General features: G+C 36.3%; 4 protein-coding genes across 5 annotated transcripts; 2 read left to right on the top strand and 2 right to left on the bottom strand.

The window, feature by feature from the left end:
- Positions 1-71: 71 nt before the first annotated feature.
- Positions 72-3,474, bottom strand: LOC127253496 (FK506-binding protein 2-like). Its single transcript, XM_051278119.1, has 6 exons — positions 3,298-3,474; positions 3,050-3,099; positions 1,808-1,870; positions 1,026-1,116; positions 643-747; positions 72-408 (listed from the first exon to the last, which is right to left on the bottom strand). Exons 1-6 carry the CDS (start codon positions 3,365-3,367, stop codon positions 317-319), a joined length of 471 nt encoding a protein of 156 aa, XP_051134076.1. The 5' UTR covers positions 3,368-3,474; the 3' UTR covers positions 72-316.
- Positions 3,475-5,160: 1,686 nt separating this feature from the next.
- Positions 5,161-7,543, top strand: LOC127253493 (probable glucan endo-1,3-beta-glucosidase A6). Its single transcript, XM_051278115.1, has 3 exons — positions 5,161-5,557; positions 5,666-6,952; positions 7,327-7,543. The coding sequence occupies exons 1-3, from the start codon at positions 5,497-5,499 to the stop codon at positions 7,362-7,364; spliced, it is 1,386 nt and encodes a 461-aa protein (XP_051134072.1). The 5' UTR covers positions 5,161-5,496; the 3' UTR covers positions 7,365-7,543.
- Positions 7,544-11,441: 3,898 nt separating this feature from the next.
- On the bottom strand, positions 11,442-12,359 carry LOC127253495 (norbelladine synthase-like). 2 transcript variants are annotated; one of them, XM_051278118.1, is made up of 2 exons: positions 12,223-12,359; positions 11,442-12,091 (listed from the first exon to the last, which is right to left on the bottom strand). In XM_051278118.1, the coding sequence occupies exon 2, from the start codon at positions 12,078-12,080 to the stop codon at positions 11,541-11,543; it is 540 nt and encodes a 179-aa protein (XP_051134075.1). In that variant the 5' UTR covers positions 12,081-12,091; positions 12,223-12,359; the 3' UTR covers positions 11,442-11,540. The 2 variants fall into 2 exon arrangements, with proteins under 2 accessions (XP_051134075.1, XP_051134074.1); XM_051278117.1 differs by having other exon boundaries at positions 11,442-12,114; positions 12,223-12,335.
- A 4,775-nt stretch (positions 12,360-17,134) lies between these two features.
- Positions 17,135-18,108, top strand: LOC127253494 (chaperone protein dnaJ 20, chloroplastic-like). The gene has a single exon (XM_051278116.1). It carries the CDS (start codon positions 17,235-17,237, stop codon positions 17,865-17,867), a length of 633 nt encoding a protein of 210 aa, XP_051134073.1. The 5' UTR covers positions 17,135-17,234; the 3' UTR covers positions 17,868-18,108.
- Positions 18,109-20,168: the final 2,060 nt, after the last annotated feature.

Genomic DNA, 20,168 nt, shown 5'->3' with positions numbered 1-20,168 from the left:
AACGGTGACATAACTGCTTCAGGAAATTGATTTGCAAAGACATTTGCATTGTGTTTGTGGTATCCCAGGCATAACAATAATCTTACTGAGATAAATAAAAAGCATGCAGGTCCTGTAATAAATCCGTGTCGGAACATTCATCATTCATTCAATGAGAAATCTGCCCCTAAACATACAAGGAGGATTGATCGATCGTCCATCTCACAGATACATAGATAAGAGGCAGCATAGTAAAAAACTTCATAGGATGAAAAATATGAGGAAACTGCTGTAAGTCTACCCTTGCAAAGTCGCCACAAACCTATATATGGTTTTCTTACAGTTCACTATCATCTGCTGCTTTGTTGTCTGTCGATGGCTTCCCATTCACTGATACCAGCTCCGTCTCGAAGATGAGTGTTGCACCACCTGCAAGTGTGCCCCCACAATCAGATCAGTTTCATGATTTTTGAGAGAACCGGAAATTGTAATAGGAAGTGAGATCAGGTCGATTCGAGCTTAGGCTGGACACAAAATATTTTCTTTCTGAGTTCAAGCCAAGCACAAACCTAGTTTAGCTTGAGCATACTTGCATTTGGATAACTCTTTAGGGTGCGATCTTTTATCAAATTTATTTCTTCATATTTCTATCCTTTAGGTTACCTGGAATGGTTGGTGGGGACCCTTGTTCGCCATAACCCAGTTTAGAAGGGATTTTTAGTTTCCGCTTCTCGCCAACGCACATCCCCAATAATCCTTGATCCCATCCTGAGAAACACCATGTCATCATTCATTACTCTGTTCCAGATAGTGCAATAATACTTTCATTAGCTGGAAAAGCACTTTTGAAAATGGTTGTGTCCAATTATATAGTATTACTCTAAATGCAGGAGGACTAGAACTCTGTTCTCTTATTCTATTCTTGATTTTGCAGTAGACTAATTGCTCTTCAGGCACTACTCAAGACAAGATATATTATATTGGATAATTGACCACCAAAAGTTTAATGTTAAAGAAGAACCATGTAGAAGAACAACAAGAATTACCTTTGATTACTTGACCGCTACCAAGTTCAAATTCAATCGGGTCCCCCCTTTCGTAGCTTGAATCAAAAACTGTTCCATCTGTGAGTGTACCCTACACACATGATCAATTTTCCATAAACAAAGCAGGCAATTAGAAACACAGAGGTGGCACTTGCATAACATTAGAACTAGAAACCCAATGACACGTGCTGCCATTTGTTGCTGGTAAGTGGAATTTCTATCTAGCTTAGCATTAGAGATCACACGTATACTCTTCATGCAAAATTCTGGCCAAGAGGTTCAATCAAAAAAGATTTTCCCAATGTTGATGTTTCCTAGGATTAATAAATGCTCATAAACAGTGAGTTTTACAGAGAAAGGTATCCTTCAGTTTTTGCCACCATCAGGCATCAACACGGCACAAATTCCATTCACATATAAGCTTTATACTAAATAACTCTGAATGACCACCAATCATATCAGGATAGTACAAAAATGTACATATTAGGATAGTACAAAAATGTAGTTGAAAACAGAAGTATAACCCTAATTTCGTAAAATAATTTTTCTAGCAGTCAAAAGTGTTAGTGGATCAGCAATAACTCCCAAAAGACAAAACTAAGCCAAGTTCTAACAATTCGAAAACAGCTTTACTTCTCCCAATCCTCAAATGTAATGCTCAAGATACACACGCACCAAAAATTGCAACAAGCTTTGATAATGTGCAGTCAATTCACTTCAACAGCCCTTCTTGTTGTTTAGGAGGTTATAAAGGGCAGAGTAATAAGTAGTGAGTTACTCACCTTGTAATGCACCTTCACATTGTCACCTTTGTGAGCATGAAATTCACAGGTTTTAGGCTTGTGCTGTAGCAACAATCAATAAGTCAGTTTCACATAAAAAAAAAGTGCAACACAATGGAAGGTAGTTTCCAGCAATTGTTTATCTGTAAAAGTTCTAACATGTAAAAGCAATAGTATCATATGAAATATGCAACAATGTTAAAAATTAAGAACACTGGGTACACTAATTCCAATATACAACTTTACATATCATTAAGAATTTCATAATCTAAATATGAATGCTGCTTGACAATTTTATTGTTTCCATTGCTCTACATGACACATTATGATTCCAAAGGCACTCTAGTTCAACTATACATGGACAAAAGATGGTATCCAAGTACAATGGATCCACTTGATCGGACTATCAGCTTCAGGCTTAGAAGCTTATCCACCACCCTAAGACTAACCTCCACATGTTTCACACTATGTTCTTCTATATCCAGTCAAATGATTCTAAAATTATTTATTTGATCAACAACAACGTTCATGCCTTCATGGTAAAATGAAGGGCCGAAGCATTGGTCAGAAGTACTACTGTCTGCACTAATAAGGTCCAGTAAACTCTTATTGTCACAGCTGAACTCAAAAAATAAACACTTACATCCTTCCGGCTACAAAGTTACATTCCCAATAACAAAAATAAGCTTACTCAACCCATACAAGAGCACACAACCCTCTTGATTATTATTATTATTCCGAATTAAACATACGGCCATATGTTAATACGGGGATCCGGGGTTCCAACTTAAAACCAATTGGTTGTAAGTGGGGTAGCCCTTCACCCCTTTAAGGTAGGGGAATCCCAACATTACACATCCAATGTGAGATACTTAACACTCCCCCTCGATATGATAATCTTGAAAATTCATATAGGATCCAGACCCAATACGGGTACCATGACTCTGATGCCATGTTAAGATGGGGATCCGGGGTTCCAACTTAAAACAAACTGGTTTTAAGTGGAGTAGCCCTTACACATCCAATGTGAGATACTTAGCACCATACACAAAGTTCAACAGGTGCATTTGCTTACAGCTAACACGCTCCTTGATCATCAGTCAAGGCATCGAATATACAAAAGTTTCTAACTTCAATGAATGGTATCATACCGAGCAAAATAACAGACTTCAACAGCAGTTCCCTATCATATTCATACACGAATCAATAACGCAATCACAACCATTTCCATGACTGAATTACCTTCACGCCGATCTGCAGCTCCGTCACATCGACAGATTTCTTAGCCGAACCTACACAGCAATAATTGCACAAAATTCAACAAGCATATTGCATAATTTAACCAAGAGAACCTAAATAAGAAGTAAGCACAAGGATAGAAAATATGAATCGAGATCTAAATATTCCAGAACGCATCTTCTTGAATATAATCAAAAATAAAATAAATAATAACAACAAAACTAGGCGCGTCTACTTAAATTTCCGTCTACCTGAGGCGACGATGAATGCTGATACAAGGAAAACCAAAGCGACCTTCAATGCAACAGCGCCGGTCTTCATGTCGAAGAATTTGTTCTCCGTTTATGTATATCTCACTACTGAGTAATTTTTCTTTGGATTCGTTAGCCAGAGTGTAATTAACTATTTTGTTGATTTATCGAGATATATCCCCACGCTCGGCTATGTGAAAAATGAAAACGGAGATCCAACGAAGGGCTGCAGGCAATAACCAATCGGCCTTTGCCATGTCATCATGTGACGTGTCGTCTTGCCACATGGTACTAGGGATTTGATCACATTGAAGAATTGCGAAATGACGAGGTTGACCTTAGGAAAATGCGGAAAAAAAAAAAGAAAGGAAGAAGCTGAAATGAATTTGAAACCATTGGTCTGCGGTTTGGAATTAGTTTGAAAAAATATATTTTTTATATAAAATATAAAAAATTATATAAATAATATAAAAATAATTAGTGTAAATAATATATTAATTTTTTTAAAAAAATATTATCAATTTATTTTGATAAGAAGAGCACACTATGAATATTTTTATTCCAAAAATTAATATATATGTCTACACATAAGGGGAATACAAACATTATTGATATGGATAAATATACAATAATATATATACTAACATGTTAATTATCGCTTTTTGTGGTCTTTGATTTTGATGTTCGAATAAAGTTAATTTTAATTTCTTTAAAGTGCTTTTCAATTTGTTTTCAATCCTATATTTTTAACGCATTTTGCTAATTAGTGAATAAATACTTAATGTAATATTTTTATAATACATAGGAAAATCACCCTATAAAAATAAAATCTACTCCATTTGAAAATAATACTTACAAAAGAATTTTCTACACAAATAACCTTGCTTTTTTTCAACGCATAAAAAATAAAATAAATGAATTAATTGTATTGTCACGTGTTCAAGGCATGGAAAAGCAAGGTATACTATAAAACCAGTAATATCCATCAGAAAATAAAAAGGGAAAAGAAAAGTTGGTAAAGGGCTAAAGAAAATAATTCCATGGAATATGTAAGGAGAATAAAAATAATACTTAAATATTTGCACTTGAGAATCCAAAGCTAAAATTGACTTTAAATATACTAGTACTAAATTAATAGTATAAAAAATAAAATGTAATATATATATATATATATTAAAATTAATAATTTATGCTAAAAAATTATTATAGACGGATAATATACAAACTTCCAAAATTATCTATGAGTCAAATTATACGTATAGTATTGGATCATGGAATTATTGAGTTTAGGTTCAGCCCTCTGTCGAGTGTAACGGCTAGTTGGGAAAGGTGTCCTTTTAGTTTTAGATTGGTGGGGTGGGCCGTGGGCCTGGACTCGTTCCCGTTGCCGTATGTTTGATTTATTAGATTTTCTTATTAACTGCCTGAGGCGACAGCACGCACAGTCAGCAGTGGTTGGTTCATGACTGAGACTGAGTATCGAGCCAGTCGGTAATGATCGAGAGGATTGATTGATTCATTGACTGATGATGATGATGATTCATTTGCTCGGATACATTAACGTTGGGTTAGAAGATCACAAACACACCATCATCAAACATTAGTATTAACGTATTGTTTTAGAAACAAATAAATACCAAGTACCAGCTCTAGCTGTATAATTGTCCAGCTAGCTCACAGCACTTCCAACCTAGCAGATCCCGGACCACAAAAACCTACACATTTATCTACATCCGCACTGGAGTGAAGTGCCCTCCACGCTCCGACGGAGTCAGTCTCACAGCCAGCCGGCATAGATCGATACAAGTCTCCACTCCAGGATCTCCCAACAAAAAAATCCTCGATTCCCCCCACGCACAGTACCCCTCTCTCTCTCTCTCTTGTTTTTTAAGTCTTTGTCTTCCCAAAATCTACACAGACAGGCGTAGAAGATCCCTCTTCTGTAGCGGTGCTCAACTCAAACAAAGCTCAACGTTCTATACACAATTTTCTTACCTCTCCATTCCCCCCCCCCCCCCCCCCGTCCACTATTTTAATCCAAAACCATTTTTATATATAATCTAATCTAAAACTCGATTATATGTATTAGCTCCGTAATTTCTTCTTCTACAATTAAATAACCCGATCGAGCACCCAATCCATCACTCGCCATTCGCATATATTCATTCCAAGAAGAGTAGTTTGCAGAGGGAAGGAGGAATGGATTCTGTCGTCGTCTTCCTTCTGCTCTGCCTCCTCTGCTTCGCAGCTGCTCCTCCTTGTAATAATCTAATAATGGTGTTTTGCATTTCAGTATAATCTCATCTGCATTTGAATTTAGCCTTCGAGTGACTGGTTTGGTTCTGTTCATTTGCAATTGGATTTGCAGGTTTTGCGAGAATGGAGCCGAAAGTGGGGGTCTGCTACGGCGAGCTGGGGAACAATCTCCCAACTCCCCCGGAATCGATCAAGCTCGTTCAGAAACTCAACGGCAAGGCGGTGAAGATCTACGGCGTCAATCCGGAGATCCTGAAGGCGATTCAAGGCACCGACCTCCAAATCTCGATTATGGTGCCCAACAATGTGATTCCGGACATAGCGGCGAACCAAACCCTAGCCGACGAATGGATCCAGACCAACGTCGCGCCGTTCTACCCCGCATCGAAGATTCGCTACCTGCTCGTCGGGAACGAGATCCTGAGCAACCAGCCGAACTCGACCTGGTTCAAGCTGGTCCCGGCTATGCGCAGGATCCGATACTCGGTCAAGAAGTTCGGCCTCCACAAGGTCAAGGTCGGCACCCCGCTCGCCATGGACATCCTCGAGTCGTCCTACCCGCCCTCCAACGGCACCTTCCGGTCGGACCTCCTCAAACCGGTGGTCGAGCCGCTCCTCCGGTTCGCGAACCGAACCAAGTCCTTCTTCTTCGTGGATGTCTACACGTACTTCGCTTGGGTTTCGCAGCCGCTCCAAATCAACCTCGACTATGCTCTGCTGCAGCCGACCAACATATCTTATACGGATCCGGGTTCGGGTCTCCTCTACACTAATTTGCTCGACCAGATGCTCGACGCCCTCGTCTTCGCTATGACCCGGGTCGGGTACCCGAATATCCGTTTGTTCGTGGCGGAGACGGGCTGGCCCAACGGCGGAGACCCGGACCAGCTCGGCGCCAACATCTACAACGCCGCCACCTACAACCGAAACGTCGTGAAGAAGTTCGCCGCGAAGCCGCCGGTTGGGATCCCGAGCCGGCCTGGAGCCGTCATTCCGGCGCTGCTATTCGCGCTGTACAACGAGAACCAGAAGCCGGGTCCAGGTACGGAGCGCCACTTCGGGCAGCTGTACCCGAATCAGTCGAGCGTGTACCCGATGGATTTGTCGGGGAAGTCGAGCTTCCCGCCGCCAGAGAAGCCGGACAGCAATGGGCGGCTGTGGTGCGTGGTGGCGCCTGGTGGCGGCAACAACAAGACGGCGCTCGCCGCGGCCGTGTCGTACGCTTGCGGGCAGGGTAATCGGACCTGCGACGCGATCCGACCCGGTGGGGTGTGCTACAAGCCGAATACGCTGATTAGCCACGCCAGCTATGCGTTCAGTGCTTATTGGGTTCAGATGCGGACGGCTGGCGCCACTTGCTCGTTTAACGGCTTGGCTTCGCTGACCTCGAAAGATCCAAGTGAGTATTCTTCCATTGTTAGCGTATCAGAATTCCCAATTACTTGAAAAAAAAAAAAAAAATCAATTTCAATTGTTAGTTTTAAATTGGAATCTTTTTTTGGGTTGAATTTATAAATTCTTTGGACTTAGCAAACTAGGTAATAATTTGTTGTTGGGTTGGACTGATGCGGGTGTCTGCGACTCCACATGGGTAGTAAAGTCGTGGGATCCCGGGACTCGGGGTCCGGGAACATTACACTGGGTGGATGGAAGTATGTGGCCAGGCCAGGCCAGTCGATAGATAGTGGGGAATTCAATCTTAAGTAACTAGAAAGACTTCATTTATTATATTATTTTGTTAATAATGGCGTTTTGTATGTTAATTTTGTGCAGGTTACGGGAATTGCACGCATCCGAGTGTTAGTCTGTAAGGAGAGGGATGGAACTGGTAAGGTAAGGTATGGTAAGGTAAGGTGGATGGAGTGTTTTTCATTATTTGACTTATTAGGTTGGCTGGGGATTTCTAAATTGTTGCACCTTTTAAGCACACACGCGCCCTCTTAACTAATTAAAATGGCTATATTTTGATTGGCTGGCTGGCTGGCCTGGATTTATACTCCTATTTTGCATTGTTGGTTTTTAATCTTAAGATAGTGTGTGTGTGGTCATGAAATATAGAAGATGCCCCTAGATTTTGATTTGGATGCTTCAACTTGTATAATAATACTAATAAATAAAAGTAGAAAAGCAAAAAGTGTTTTAAAGGGGAATGAATGTAAAGGTAAGGATGAAGACACATAAAAAGGAAAAAGAAAGAAAGGTATGCAAGAACCGTTAAAAGAAGGTAAAATGTCAACTGTCTCTCTGTAATCCTTTTCCATTAGGACGACATACACACACATGCGTACGCATACCAAGGCCTCAACACAATATTGTCTTAACAGAGCACAACACCAAAATATTTGTGCGCGGCTAAAGCTGATTGATTATTAGTCATGGCAAATAGCTTCAGAAATAAATAAAGTTTTGAAAATAATAAAAATTTGAGTATTTAATTTAATATAATCTATATTTTTTAACAAATAATTAATGTTTATAAAAACTTTTGAATATATATATATATATTAAGAGAGCCTCCGGACGGTCCCAACTACCAACTATTTTTATGTACAAGTATATATAGTTGTATCGAAAGTGTTCTCAAGTGACCAAGTCTTGTACATGGTTCCAGATAAATTCTATTGAGCCTCCAGGTTTCGGCTTTTTTTTTTTTTTTTTTTTTTAATAGTACGAACTGGGTCAGGACACGATGATTAATAGTAAGGTTGGGGTGGGTCAAAGAATGTTTGTATGTATTGTATTGTATTGTATACCCACCCATTCTAAAAGTCCATTTCATAACAAAATTTTAAAATATATAATCAGCCCAATGAATATGGTTGAGCCCGTTTTAACAAGGTTGTTGATAAATTGAAGAAATGAGCATTTTATTATTGTAATTCCATTTCCATTTCCATTTCCATTTCCATTTCCTTTATGAAATGATTAGTACTAAAGCTTCGTATTACTTTTTTTGAAAAAGACTTAGACGCTCTCACACGCAATCTGCTTTAAAATACTTGGATTTGTTATGCAATATGTTACGCTATATCTGGATGATAAATGATTCTTTTTCTTTCCTTTTTTTATGACGTGGATGATTATGATTATACATGGTAATTTGAGTTCGTGCCCGCCCGTACAAGTACAATCTTGGACGAGAAATCAACCCAGAGCATTTATTTTCGAAAGGTCTCGATCGGAAGATGAATCTTGGTTGGGAAGGTTCTTAGCTTGTTTGCAGAAGGGACTACTTAAGAATAATTAAATTAAATTGATTATTTGGCGTTGACATTCAAACCTTGGACTTGTGTTGGCTGTTTCTTAACAAGTTAATTATTTTGATAAGACCATAACATATACTATTTTATATATATATATCTAGGTCTTTCTTCGTGTCTTTGAATAGGTTTTGTGTGTGGGCAACAACAACTACGTACCTTTCCCTTCTAATCAAAATAATAATCCGCCTCAACAAATTAAACTCTTTACTATATACATATGTATGAATCGCATAATATATAGTTCCATTCATTGCAACAACATACACACACGCTTATGAATGCAACAAGCACACACCTCTTTCTGAAATTCCTTAATTTACTTTGGGTTCCTTAAATCGATTATCGATGGGTAGTGTCGTTCTTTTGAAGCTCGTGGTGTTGCTGGTGAGCGCGGCGTGGGACTTGGCGACGCGCGTGGCGTTGGGGGCTGCAGCGCGTGTGCTGGTGCAGATGATCCAGCTGATGAGGCTGCCCGGCGAGAAGGGGCAGCGGGTGCTGGAGCAGCTAAGGGACGTCATCCGCGCCTGCCTCGAGCACGTGCTGGCCCTCCTGATCTCTGCGGCCGGCGCTCTCCTCTCGGCGCTGCTGGAGAAGATCAGAGACGGGGCGGTGAGCGCGTCCGGCGGGATGGCGGGGGCGGTGGCGGAGCTGGCGGAGAAGTCGCGGGCGTCGCTGGAGGCGGCGGTGAAGGAGGCTCCGGAGGTGCTGAGCGCCTTGGGGGAGATGGCTGGGAAGGTGGTTGAGGATGCTCTCAAGAATTGCAATGACGCTCTCACCTATGTGGCTCAGAATGTCTTCAGTTAATTGATATTGATATGATCATCGTGCACACAAATTCATATGTTTATATGTTAAAGTTGTGTTATTTTGTTTAGATTTACTTGTACATGACACTACGACAGACTTGCGTCATGTTGTACATTGGATAATGATGCTAAAAAGGATCCAACTTGCAACTTAAAACCAATACCGTAACTCTAATACCATGTTAGAGTATGTGCAGCGGTAAAAGCTTAAAAAAAGCCCCTGTCCAGCTTGAGAGTAAAATTCTACTCATTTATTGCACAATAGTTGTAAATCTTTCTGTCTATTCAATCTTTCTTACCTTAATTATCTTTGCTTCGTCATGGCTTCTACTGCAGTCGAGCTTGTCCGTTAAAATAGGGCACAGATATTTTTTTTATTCTGGCCTCCATTGAAGAGAGAAGGCCTTCGATAGATCTGTTAATGCATATGCTCTTAAGAAAGAATTTGAACTTTCAACCTAAAATCAAATCAAGTGAAGTAACCATTCTTTTTTATAAACAATATTCAACAGATGATCTATTATTTGCAGTTGTGATAAAAGCTAAACAAAAATATTATCCGTAATTATTAGTTTGAGCTTGTCAAATTATTAAATTCAATTAAAAATTTATCCACTGCATAGCATCGTTAAAAAATAATAATACTAAACAAAAAAAGAACATCACATTAATAATAATAAGTCAACTTATAATGGTTAAGCTGAGGCAGGTCGTTAGGTCAAGTCATTCATAAATTAAAGAATAATATCTAGTTGCATCTGTTTAATTATTAATAACTCTACTATAATAATCTATAGTATTAGTGTTATTTATAATGGAGGTTTGGGTCAGATAGAATGGCTGGGCTGATGGGTTTTGGACTGGACTGAGACCAATATTTGTGGACTTTAAGGTCATTTTATGTTTTTGGAAAGAATGAAAGAAGAAATGATTGATAGATCATATTGTTAGAAAATTAATGGGGCTGAGCCTGGATTTAAATTTTCCATATCTTAAAGTTTTTCTGTGCTATACATAATTTATCTAGTATGACTTAGTCTTATCGAATCTAATTTGCAAGTTATTAAATTTAACCAGAGTTATCCAAAACACATTTAAAAAGTCAAAGTGGTGGGTTCTTACATCATAAATATAAATAAATATTATTAATATTAATACATTATGAGTGTAGAGTAAAATTGGAATGGATAACATATTTTGATATTAACTTCTATATAGTAAAGAGTATAAAATGAATGTTGAAACTCATTAGTGACAGCAGTTGTGAAGACCAATAAGGCTCCCGAGGTTTGAGACTCATTAGTGATAGCAATTGTAACTGTAGAAGCCGCAGTTGAAGAAGACCAATAAGGCTCTCGAGGTCTAGGGTCTGAGAGCAAATATGGCCATGTAAGTGACATATGTGACACTCAATCTTAAAACATGTGGCAAAAATTGGTTAGAAGTCCTACAAGCGTGACATCGTCTAGTATTAGGTGGTTGAAACTAGGGCAAAATCAAAACTCAGTGTTTTAGCTATCTTCATCAAGTCTTTTTATTTTTCTTAGCATCACTTCCGATTACTCTTAGACAAATTCAAATTAGTTTCTAATGTCCGCCTTGAGTTTGAGGGCGTGTTAGTTGCAAACATATTATTTGTATTATTTATCTAATATTTGAGTTTTAAGTTGCAACTACATTTTTGTGTACCTTTATTTTAGTGATATACCATTCTTCATTCATAATTCTTCTCCCAAAGAGTATATCTATGAAAGTCGGCCGTCGCACACACGAGTGAATCCGTCCATTCATAATATATATGCGCTAATAATAATAATAATAATAATCAATATATATATATATATAAGAGACAATGAATCGCCTCAATCATCCTCGCTCAAAGTAAGTAATTATAATTAACCTGCCTGATGGAGTGGTGTTAAGATTGGGATTCATCATGCGGAGGTGGAGCAGCAGCGGCGAGCAGATGATCCGAGGCAACCCGCATAACCTCAAGGAGAGGCTCCATTGAAACCAGCTTGGCGGCGGTCTCCTCGTCGCACCCTTCCTTCACCTCGTACTCAACCGTCGTTCGGACCGTGCAGCAGCTGCTGCTGCTATTAACATCACCACCACCACCACCGTCGATGAGCTCAAACCTGACCCTGTAGAGGGAGAAGCCGAGGTCCAGGTAGCCGCCCTCCACCACCTCCGTCTCCTTCACCCGGCGGGCGTCGTCCACCAGCGTGAACTTCTCCTTGTAGGGGGACATCAGCGCCTCGTCCACGAAGAAGAGCTGGAGGACGGTGCCGGCGCCGCCCTCCTCCCCCTCCAGCCGGACCACCTCGATCCGGGAGATCAGCTCCGGGAGGGACCGGGCCACCACCTGGGACAGCCGGATGCTGCCGTACAGCCTCCACGCCTCCGCTGCCCCCACCCCCTCCACCGCCCTCTCCGCCCTCATTGCCCTTACCACCATTATTTTCGATCCTGCAGATCCACCAGCTGATCAGCTGCAGACCAAACTATATCATATTCATAATTCATATCATCTCTCTCATATATATATATATATATAGATACAGATAGATAATTCATTCATTAATCAATTAATTACTTACTGCTAGCTAGCTAGCTAGCAAGCAAGACAGACGAGGCGAGGCGACAAGAATGAGGTAAAAGGGATCTTCCCAACTTGTGAGTATTGGCATCCACCCATTCAAACAAACCCTTCTATCGTCTAGGCAACGCCTTAATTAATTATTTAATTAATTTTATAGGTATATATATATATATATATGCTGTGACTGTCCTATTAATTAATTAACTACTAACTAACTAACGTGCATTTTCAGGGAATCATTATTATTATTTATTAATTGGATAGTGTCGGATTTTCCGGTTTTTGCTTTGGGTTTATCGACAATAAGAATAATTAACAATCCGATTAAAAAAACAAAGAAGAAAGAACTCAACCATACCGGCGCGGCGTGCGTGTTACCATGTGCCACACCATCCAATTCCAACCCAAGCACTAGGTGAGGCGTGGAAGAAAAAAAATGAAAAGCCCTATTAAAAATAGGTTATTATTTAACGAGAATCATAAAAACTATGCATTTTTAGGTTTTCATCTTATATCTTTATAATTAAATACAAGTAATTATAAAAAAAAATAAAAAAGGCAAAGAGAAAAACCTCTTAGACTTAAGATGAGCAAGACAAAGGAATATTAGATGGGTTCTTTAAATCCAGTAGAAAACCTAGTGTTAATAGGGTGAGTACCGATAGAAGCCCAAGCGTATTGTGTTTAAACAAGCCCAAGAGAATGAAGTCCATAAAGTAAAACCCAACTGTTTTAAATGGATAATTACTACTACATCTCTTCCCTTCCGCTCAAATATAATTTATATCTATGCTTCAAAACTTATATACGCTCTTTGCACACTGATCGATCAATATATATATTTTTAGTAATGTCCATATTCAATCGTCTCAACATTAATAGTACGCTAAAACAATCAATTCAATAATAAGATGTTTTTTGCAGCTCTGAGTTGAGTTAGACCTATACCTATACCTATACCTATTGGCTGGCTATTCGGGAATTCGGATCCCGCTCTCACTCTCGTTGGGTATTTAAAAGGCAAGAGAGGAATATGGAAAAACTATCTTCACATGAAAGAGTTTTACGAATATCTATCACATTTATGTTAAATGTCAAAATTGGTTGAGCTAGAGCTAGATAGGGCTTTAGTGAGGCTTTCCTCTTCATGTGTTTAAAATAATAAATAATTCCCAGAACATGATTTTAATAATTTTTTTTTTCTCTTCTCTAAAAACTCAGTATTAAAATGTACCAAGTAGATTACTGTTTTCTTCGTGAAAAATACTCTCTTCTGAAAAAAATTTCGAGAAAATTAATTTTTCGCTGCAAGTTCTCTCTCCAAAAAGCTTACAACTTCGGTTCACGGAACCTGTTATTCGGTAAGAAATTCATTCTATTTTGAGAGGCGATTGATAGAGAGGCCGAATTCGCTTCAAAGAAATCGCGTGATATGCGAGACTCGAATTCATTTAAATCTGATTATCGATCTCATTAAATTTGGTGATTTGATTTTATCGCATCTAAGATTTGCAATTAAGAATCAACAACTCTTATGGTGTGTTTGTTTGGGGGATTGGATTTTAATTCCACTATTCATCCAATTTTTTCCCCAAAAACATCAAATCAAACACCTATTTTTCATTTTTATATTATACTAAAAAATCAATTTTACATTCAAAATATCACATCATATAACTATTCAAATTCAAAATTTTTACTATTCAAATCTCAACTCAAAATCAAAACCCCCAGACAAACACAGCCTTACTCTCCCTCCCCCTCATTCACAATTAATTTATCGGGAATATTAATTCATCGATCATCATCCATTAGTTAGTTTATCCACAACAGGCAGGCTACTGTCCTCTTTTTAAAATCTTTTAGTATAAAGGGTAAATTTGAGTTTTAAATTGATTTTTATTTGAATTTTGAGATATGTTTGAATATTTAATGTTTCTTTTGTATTTAGGTTTGATTAAAGTTCAAAAATTTTGATATGTATTGATTAGATGATTATGAATATAATAATATAAATATATATTAATTTATTTAATTTAATTATAAATTTATATTATATATACATAAATATTTTTAAATTTTTATTTATTTATATTATAAAAAAATGACAAACCCTATCCATTACAAGTTCAGATGAGTCATCATCCTTCATTCATATGGTAAGGTTGGGGTCACATTGGATTGGATTGGATTGGATTGGATTGGATTGGAGCAAGGGCAAGGGCAAATTAAAATGGGCAATGGCTACCTGTCCTGTCCGAAGTCACACTCACTTTGAATTACGAGTCCTGGACCTCCCGATCGGAGTTCCATCTCCTTGTCGACTCAGCCGCTTGTATAATCATATACGTCAGTCAGTTGGGCGTCTAAAAATATTATAATCCCTACCTCCCGTTGGAAAGAGTGGCGTTTGTTTTTTTCACGTAAATTTTTAAATATTAATATTATATTGAATTATAATAAAGTAAGTAGTACAATTATTAAATTAAAAAATAAAAACCTTATTTTGGGACGAACAAAAATGAAAAATAGTAACCTTTCAATGGGACGGAGAGAGTATTTATTTTTTACGTCATTATATTTAATATTAAAAATATTATTATATTAATATAATTTTGTATACATATATTTTTCTATTAATATTATATTTTAATTTATACTATATTTTGATTACCGCAAAAAAATAAATATAATCCTTAACAAAAGTAATACATACGGTGCTTTAATTTTATAGCATATTTTGCCATTATCATGAATGCATCCGTTTTGGAATCAACATACAAAGTTCGCGTTGTTTAATAAGATATATGTATCATATATAATCTTTGTTTTTTTTAATTAATTATATAATAAAATAATTAAAAGAAAAACATATATTAAATATTCAAGAATTTTAATCACAGAAACAATAATATATTTTCAACTATAATGATACCAATATAACAGTTACCACATAAATGGAAGGATAATAATGTATAAAAATAAGTTAAAAGATATAATATGATTAAAAATAGTAAAAATGTGAAAAAAAATGAAAAACTAATAAACATATAAAAATTAATTATAAATTTAAATAATATAAAAATAATTATAAAAAATATAGTACTCTAATAATATTAATTTGTATAATTATTAATTTAAATGAAACAAAATTGGTTTTGAGAAGGTTTTTTTTATTAAATTTGTAACCCGTCTTTAACTATAGGTAATTTTTGCCCCACATAAATTTTTTAATTAAAAAATCCACTCTATTAACTCATATCTAAAATAGAAATATAGTATAATAAAATTGACACGCAATCATGTATATACTTTACCAATTTAATATTTATTCTTTAAAATATATGCATATAATTATTTGTTAATCCAAAAGTTGGAAATGAAAATGGCTGGGCTGCCAATTCCAAATTGGCTAGGGCTAGGGCTAGGGCTAGGGCGGCTTATGTAAGTTCCCAAGTAGTCCGCGTCCTATGAATGTTATACGATTGATTGCCGACATTTACCGTCAGTCAACAACTTGTTGACGCTGACCCTTTAGAAAATGTCAACAATTGGCTCTCCGATCCACACAAATTCAAACCAGTTTTGAGTATTCCTACCATTTGCAGATATTCATTGCAACTCACATAATCAATATCACCAACATGTATTATAAAAATTATTGATTCGTTGGTGGTGGTGATGGACTTGCGACCGTAAGGTCGTGGGTTTAAACCCTTTAATCTCAGGTCACCTTAAACATTAGTTTGTGGACATCGGCTTCAATCCAATAATATACTTATCTAACAAATAATTATATTGAGTAAAAAAATTTAAATTTTATCCTACGCCTGAAAACAAATGTATTTAAAAAAATATCTATGACAGCAAAGCAATGTAAAAAAACTGATATATATATATATATAATTTGTATATTGAATAGTAATATTTTTCTTTCCATAAGATATGTAATATTTTATAGAAATAATTTTACTCATAATCAAGCTCTAGATAGTATTTATTTACAAACAAAAAAATATCATAACATAATAATAAATAAATTTAAAATTTATTTAAAATATATAATTATATCATAATATATATCCATTCAAATTAATATAAATCACACAAATAACCAAAAAGAAGAAAAATAACTAGGAGAACAAAAAATAATTTTCTTTAATTGTATAATCAGTAAAAACATACTAATCCTAATCCAAAACCTATAAAATTCATAAAATTCCTTAAATTTGTAAAATTCATAAAATTTCATAAATGCAAAAATAGAATTTTATCCAAAATTAAAATCAATAATAACTAAATAGAAGAATAAACTAAAAAAAAAAAGAGAAAAAATAATTCTCATGTACTTATCCGGTAAATTTATTCCTATATATTTTTTATTTGTATGTTAAATTTCCTGTATTATTAATTTTGATAAAATTAATAAATGAATATTTAATTTTTTTTAATACTTATTTATAATAAATACTAGTATTATCTTTATTTGATTCTTATCTTTATTTTTTTTAAATTTCTAATTAAATTTTAAAAATATCTTCGGCCATTTATATTTTTATAATTTTCTTAATAAAATATAGAGTATAACTTTTTATCTTTTTAACTTATTGTGTCGGATTAAACTTGCTAAGTTTACTGTACAAAATAGGAAGTATGTATAGATAAGAAGGACGGTAGGGTGATGAAAATACTTATTACACGGAGGCGTGGAAGCTTGGAAAATACGTACGTATGTATTACCGTGACTAGTCAACCATTAACTCAAGTCAAAGTAGAAGGAAAAGATTAATAAAAAAAAAAAAAAAGAAAATGAAAAGGCAGTGGATAATTATCGCGTCACCGCCTGCGTCTGCGTGCGTAGCAAACATCTCGCCCCCTTCCTTTCCTTTCCTTTTTAATGCCACCACCAAATAAACAGCACAGCACAGCGCAGAGCAGAGCAGAGAGAGAGAGAGAGAGAGAGAGAGAGAAAAGGGGGGAAAATATAATTAATTAATCAATTATAAGAAAATGGTGTCCCCAGTTACGGCAACGCTTCTTCCCCCCAACCCCGCAGTTAATTATCCTCCTTCGATGTTCCCAGATCATTTCCCTGCCAATAACAGTAACCGAATCCCAGCAGCAGCAGCAAGAGCAAGAGTTTGTTCCAGCGGGAGGCTGCGGGTCAGGGCCACGCGCGCCGAGGCGGAGGCGGAGCAGTCGTCGGAGGCGGCACTGTACCAAGTGCTGGGCCTGCAGCAGGGACGAAGCAGCGGCAGCTTAGCCCTAGAGGACATAAAGAAAGCGTACAGGCAGATGGCCAGGAAGTACCACCCGGACGTGGCGCCGCCGGACCGGGTGGACGACCACACCCGCCGCTTCATTATGCTCAGGAACGCCTACGACACCCTCTCCCACCGGGCCTTGCACCACCAGGAGCAGCAGGAGGACGAGGACGACAACCACCACCAAAAACAAGAGTGGCGAAGGAGGTGGGAAGCTCAGCTGGCAGAGCTGATGATCAACGGCAGGAGGAGGACGAATAATCACCCTTCTTCCAGTACTTCCAGACAGCACTACTACTGCAGGAATAATAATACTAATGTTCATTCCTGGGGAGCCGCCATGCGAGCTGCTGCTGCTGCTTCACCAACAAGACGATGAATTAGGAATTGAAGAAGATAGTGATGACTCGGCAACAACCTTCTTTTTGTGTGTTCTTTTTAATTTTCTTTAATGTTAATGTTGACGTGTGTCGAGGCATGTATGTATATGTGGATAACGTAAAATTTAGAGAGAAAAGATACGCGCGCGCGTGCCTGCGTGTATGTATATATAATTTTACTTGTTTGAGCTCTAATATCCTTTATTTGATTCTTATATGTGATTTATCAAATTTGAACAAGTATCATATACCATTAATTATTCAATAATATATTTTATTTTGAAAATTAATTACTGTCTTCTTATTGACAATCGCCAACAAAATCAAAATTAAAAATTTTAATTAGTTCGTAACCGAAGTACGGTTTCATAAGTAGTGTCAAGAGTACATATAGATGTATAAGTAATTTACAATGAAATTTCATTTGAGCTCAATTAGTCATGTTATATAATAAAGTCAGCTTCGGCGAAAACCAACTCAATAATTCACATAAATAACAAGCTTCGAAGCTTGTCAACTCCGATAACTTTCAAATAAACTTTATATAGTAGTAATTTGTATGTTATGTTTACGACTAGGATTAAAGGTCACATCAAAATTTAAATATAATAAAGAACCAGATATGTATATATATTGTACAAATGTGTTGATTTGATCAACTCAACCTACCAATTCCGGGTGTCAATTCGTGTTTTTGGGTAGTGTTCCTGTCGGGTTGAGCCATGAGGATAACAAAAAAACTGTCAATCCGAACCCGACCCGAACTCGAAATCTGACCTGAAACCCTAGACCCGAACACGATACGAATTCTTTCATGTCGGGTTCAGGTTGACCTGAATTAGTTTCAGGTCACCCGAAACCCGAACAAATTCGACACGCAACAGACCCAAAAATTTAAAAAAAATTAAATTGACCTAAAAAATATCATTTTTATTTTTATATTATTTTATATTTAAAATAATATAAATATTATAAATTAAAATAATAATAATAAAAATTTCAGGTCAATCCGAAACACAAAACCCAAAACCTAACCCGATTTTGATATTTCAGGTTATCAGGTCAACCCGAAACACGACCCGAACACGACACGAATATTTTTCGTTTCAAATTCGTATCGACCTGATTTTTTTCAAACCCGAAATACCCAAACCCAAACCTAAAAAATTTCAGATCGAACGAATTCGATTTTTCGGATCGGGTTTCCTTTTGACACCCCTGTTACCAATCCATAATAAATTACAAAAATGACTATTGATAACCTACTAGGGGCATAAAAATTGATGGCGTCACCATATAACTCGCAGTCCTATCTTTTCGGTCGATGATTTTTGGGCTTACATCAACTCTTTTTTCCAAGGTCAAAGAGTCGACGGGCTTGGAGAAGGATTGGTGCAGTTGAGGCAACGTCGAAATTATTTAAAACCTCTTTTTCTTTCTCTAACACGGCACATATAAAACATACATTACTTTTATTTTTTAAATACCGTATGTATGTGTTGAAATTAGGATTAAGAAAACAGATATAATTATTATTTATTTATTTAAACACAAACGCATTTCTCAAAACACCCGTATTCTATCTAATGAATTCGTAAGCTATTGTATGTCTTTTTCTGTCTTTCCATAACCACACGTGGACGCGTAGAAAAAAGAGAAGAGATAGAGATATTTTGTGTATGTTGTCATTGTGGATGCTCTTAGTGTGGTGAGGTGATCTAGAATGTTCCACTCCATTTTTCAGTTACATCTTTAAAATATAACTATGCAATTTTATTTTATTTTATTATTATTTTAAAAAGTTATCATATCAAATATTTATTTATTTTTATATAAGATATCACATTTAACAATTTCACTTCAAATCATAAAATTTGAAAAAAAAGATACAGAAAACATATCCTAAGTTTCAAATTAAACACACTATGACTTAATTACCAAAACAAAAATGTACTACACAAAGTGAAGTGAAGCTGGAGAAAAATTGAAACAATATTAATGTATACTATTGGTATTGTAATATATAAAATTTATAGCACTATTTTGTTATCATTGTTGAAATTAATAAATATATTATCTCTTTGGTTTGTTTTATGATGTGGGAAGTATATAAGTTCACTTTTATACCATTAGACTATCGTTTACGAGATTTTTTAGCATGTTTTATCAATTATATTTCAACACGTTTGCAATGGTTTAATTTTTTTTACCACACACATTATATATATTATTTGTCCATACAAATATGTTTTTCTAAAATAATGAAAAATACCAAAAAGATTTTTCAGAAGATGTTACGT

This window comes from Andrographis paniculata, unplaced genomic scaffold (assembly GCF_009805555.1).
Source record: "Andrographis paniculata isolate CXL003 unplaced genomic scaffold, ASM980555v1 Contig51END, whole genome shotgun sequence".
In the NCBI taxonomy this organism is placed as follows: domain Eukaryota; kingdom Viridiplantae; phylum Streptophyta; class Magnoliopsida; order Lamiales; family Acanthaceae; genus Andrographis; species Andrographis paniculata.
The sequence above is the reverse complement of the archived record's forward strand: the minus strand, read 5'-3'. Positions and strand labels throughout refer to the sequence as shown.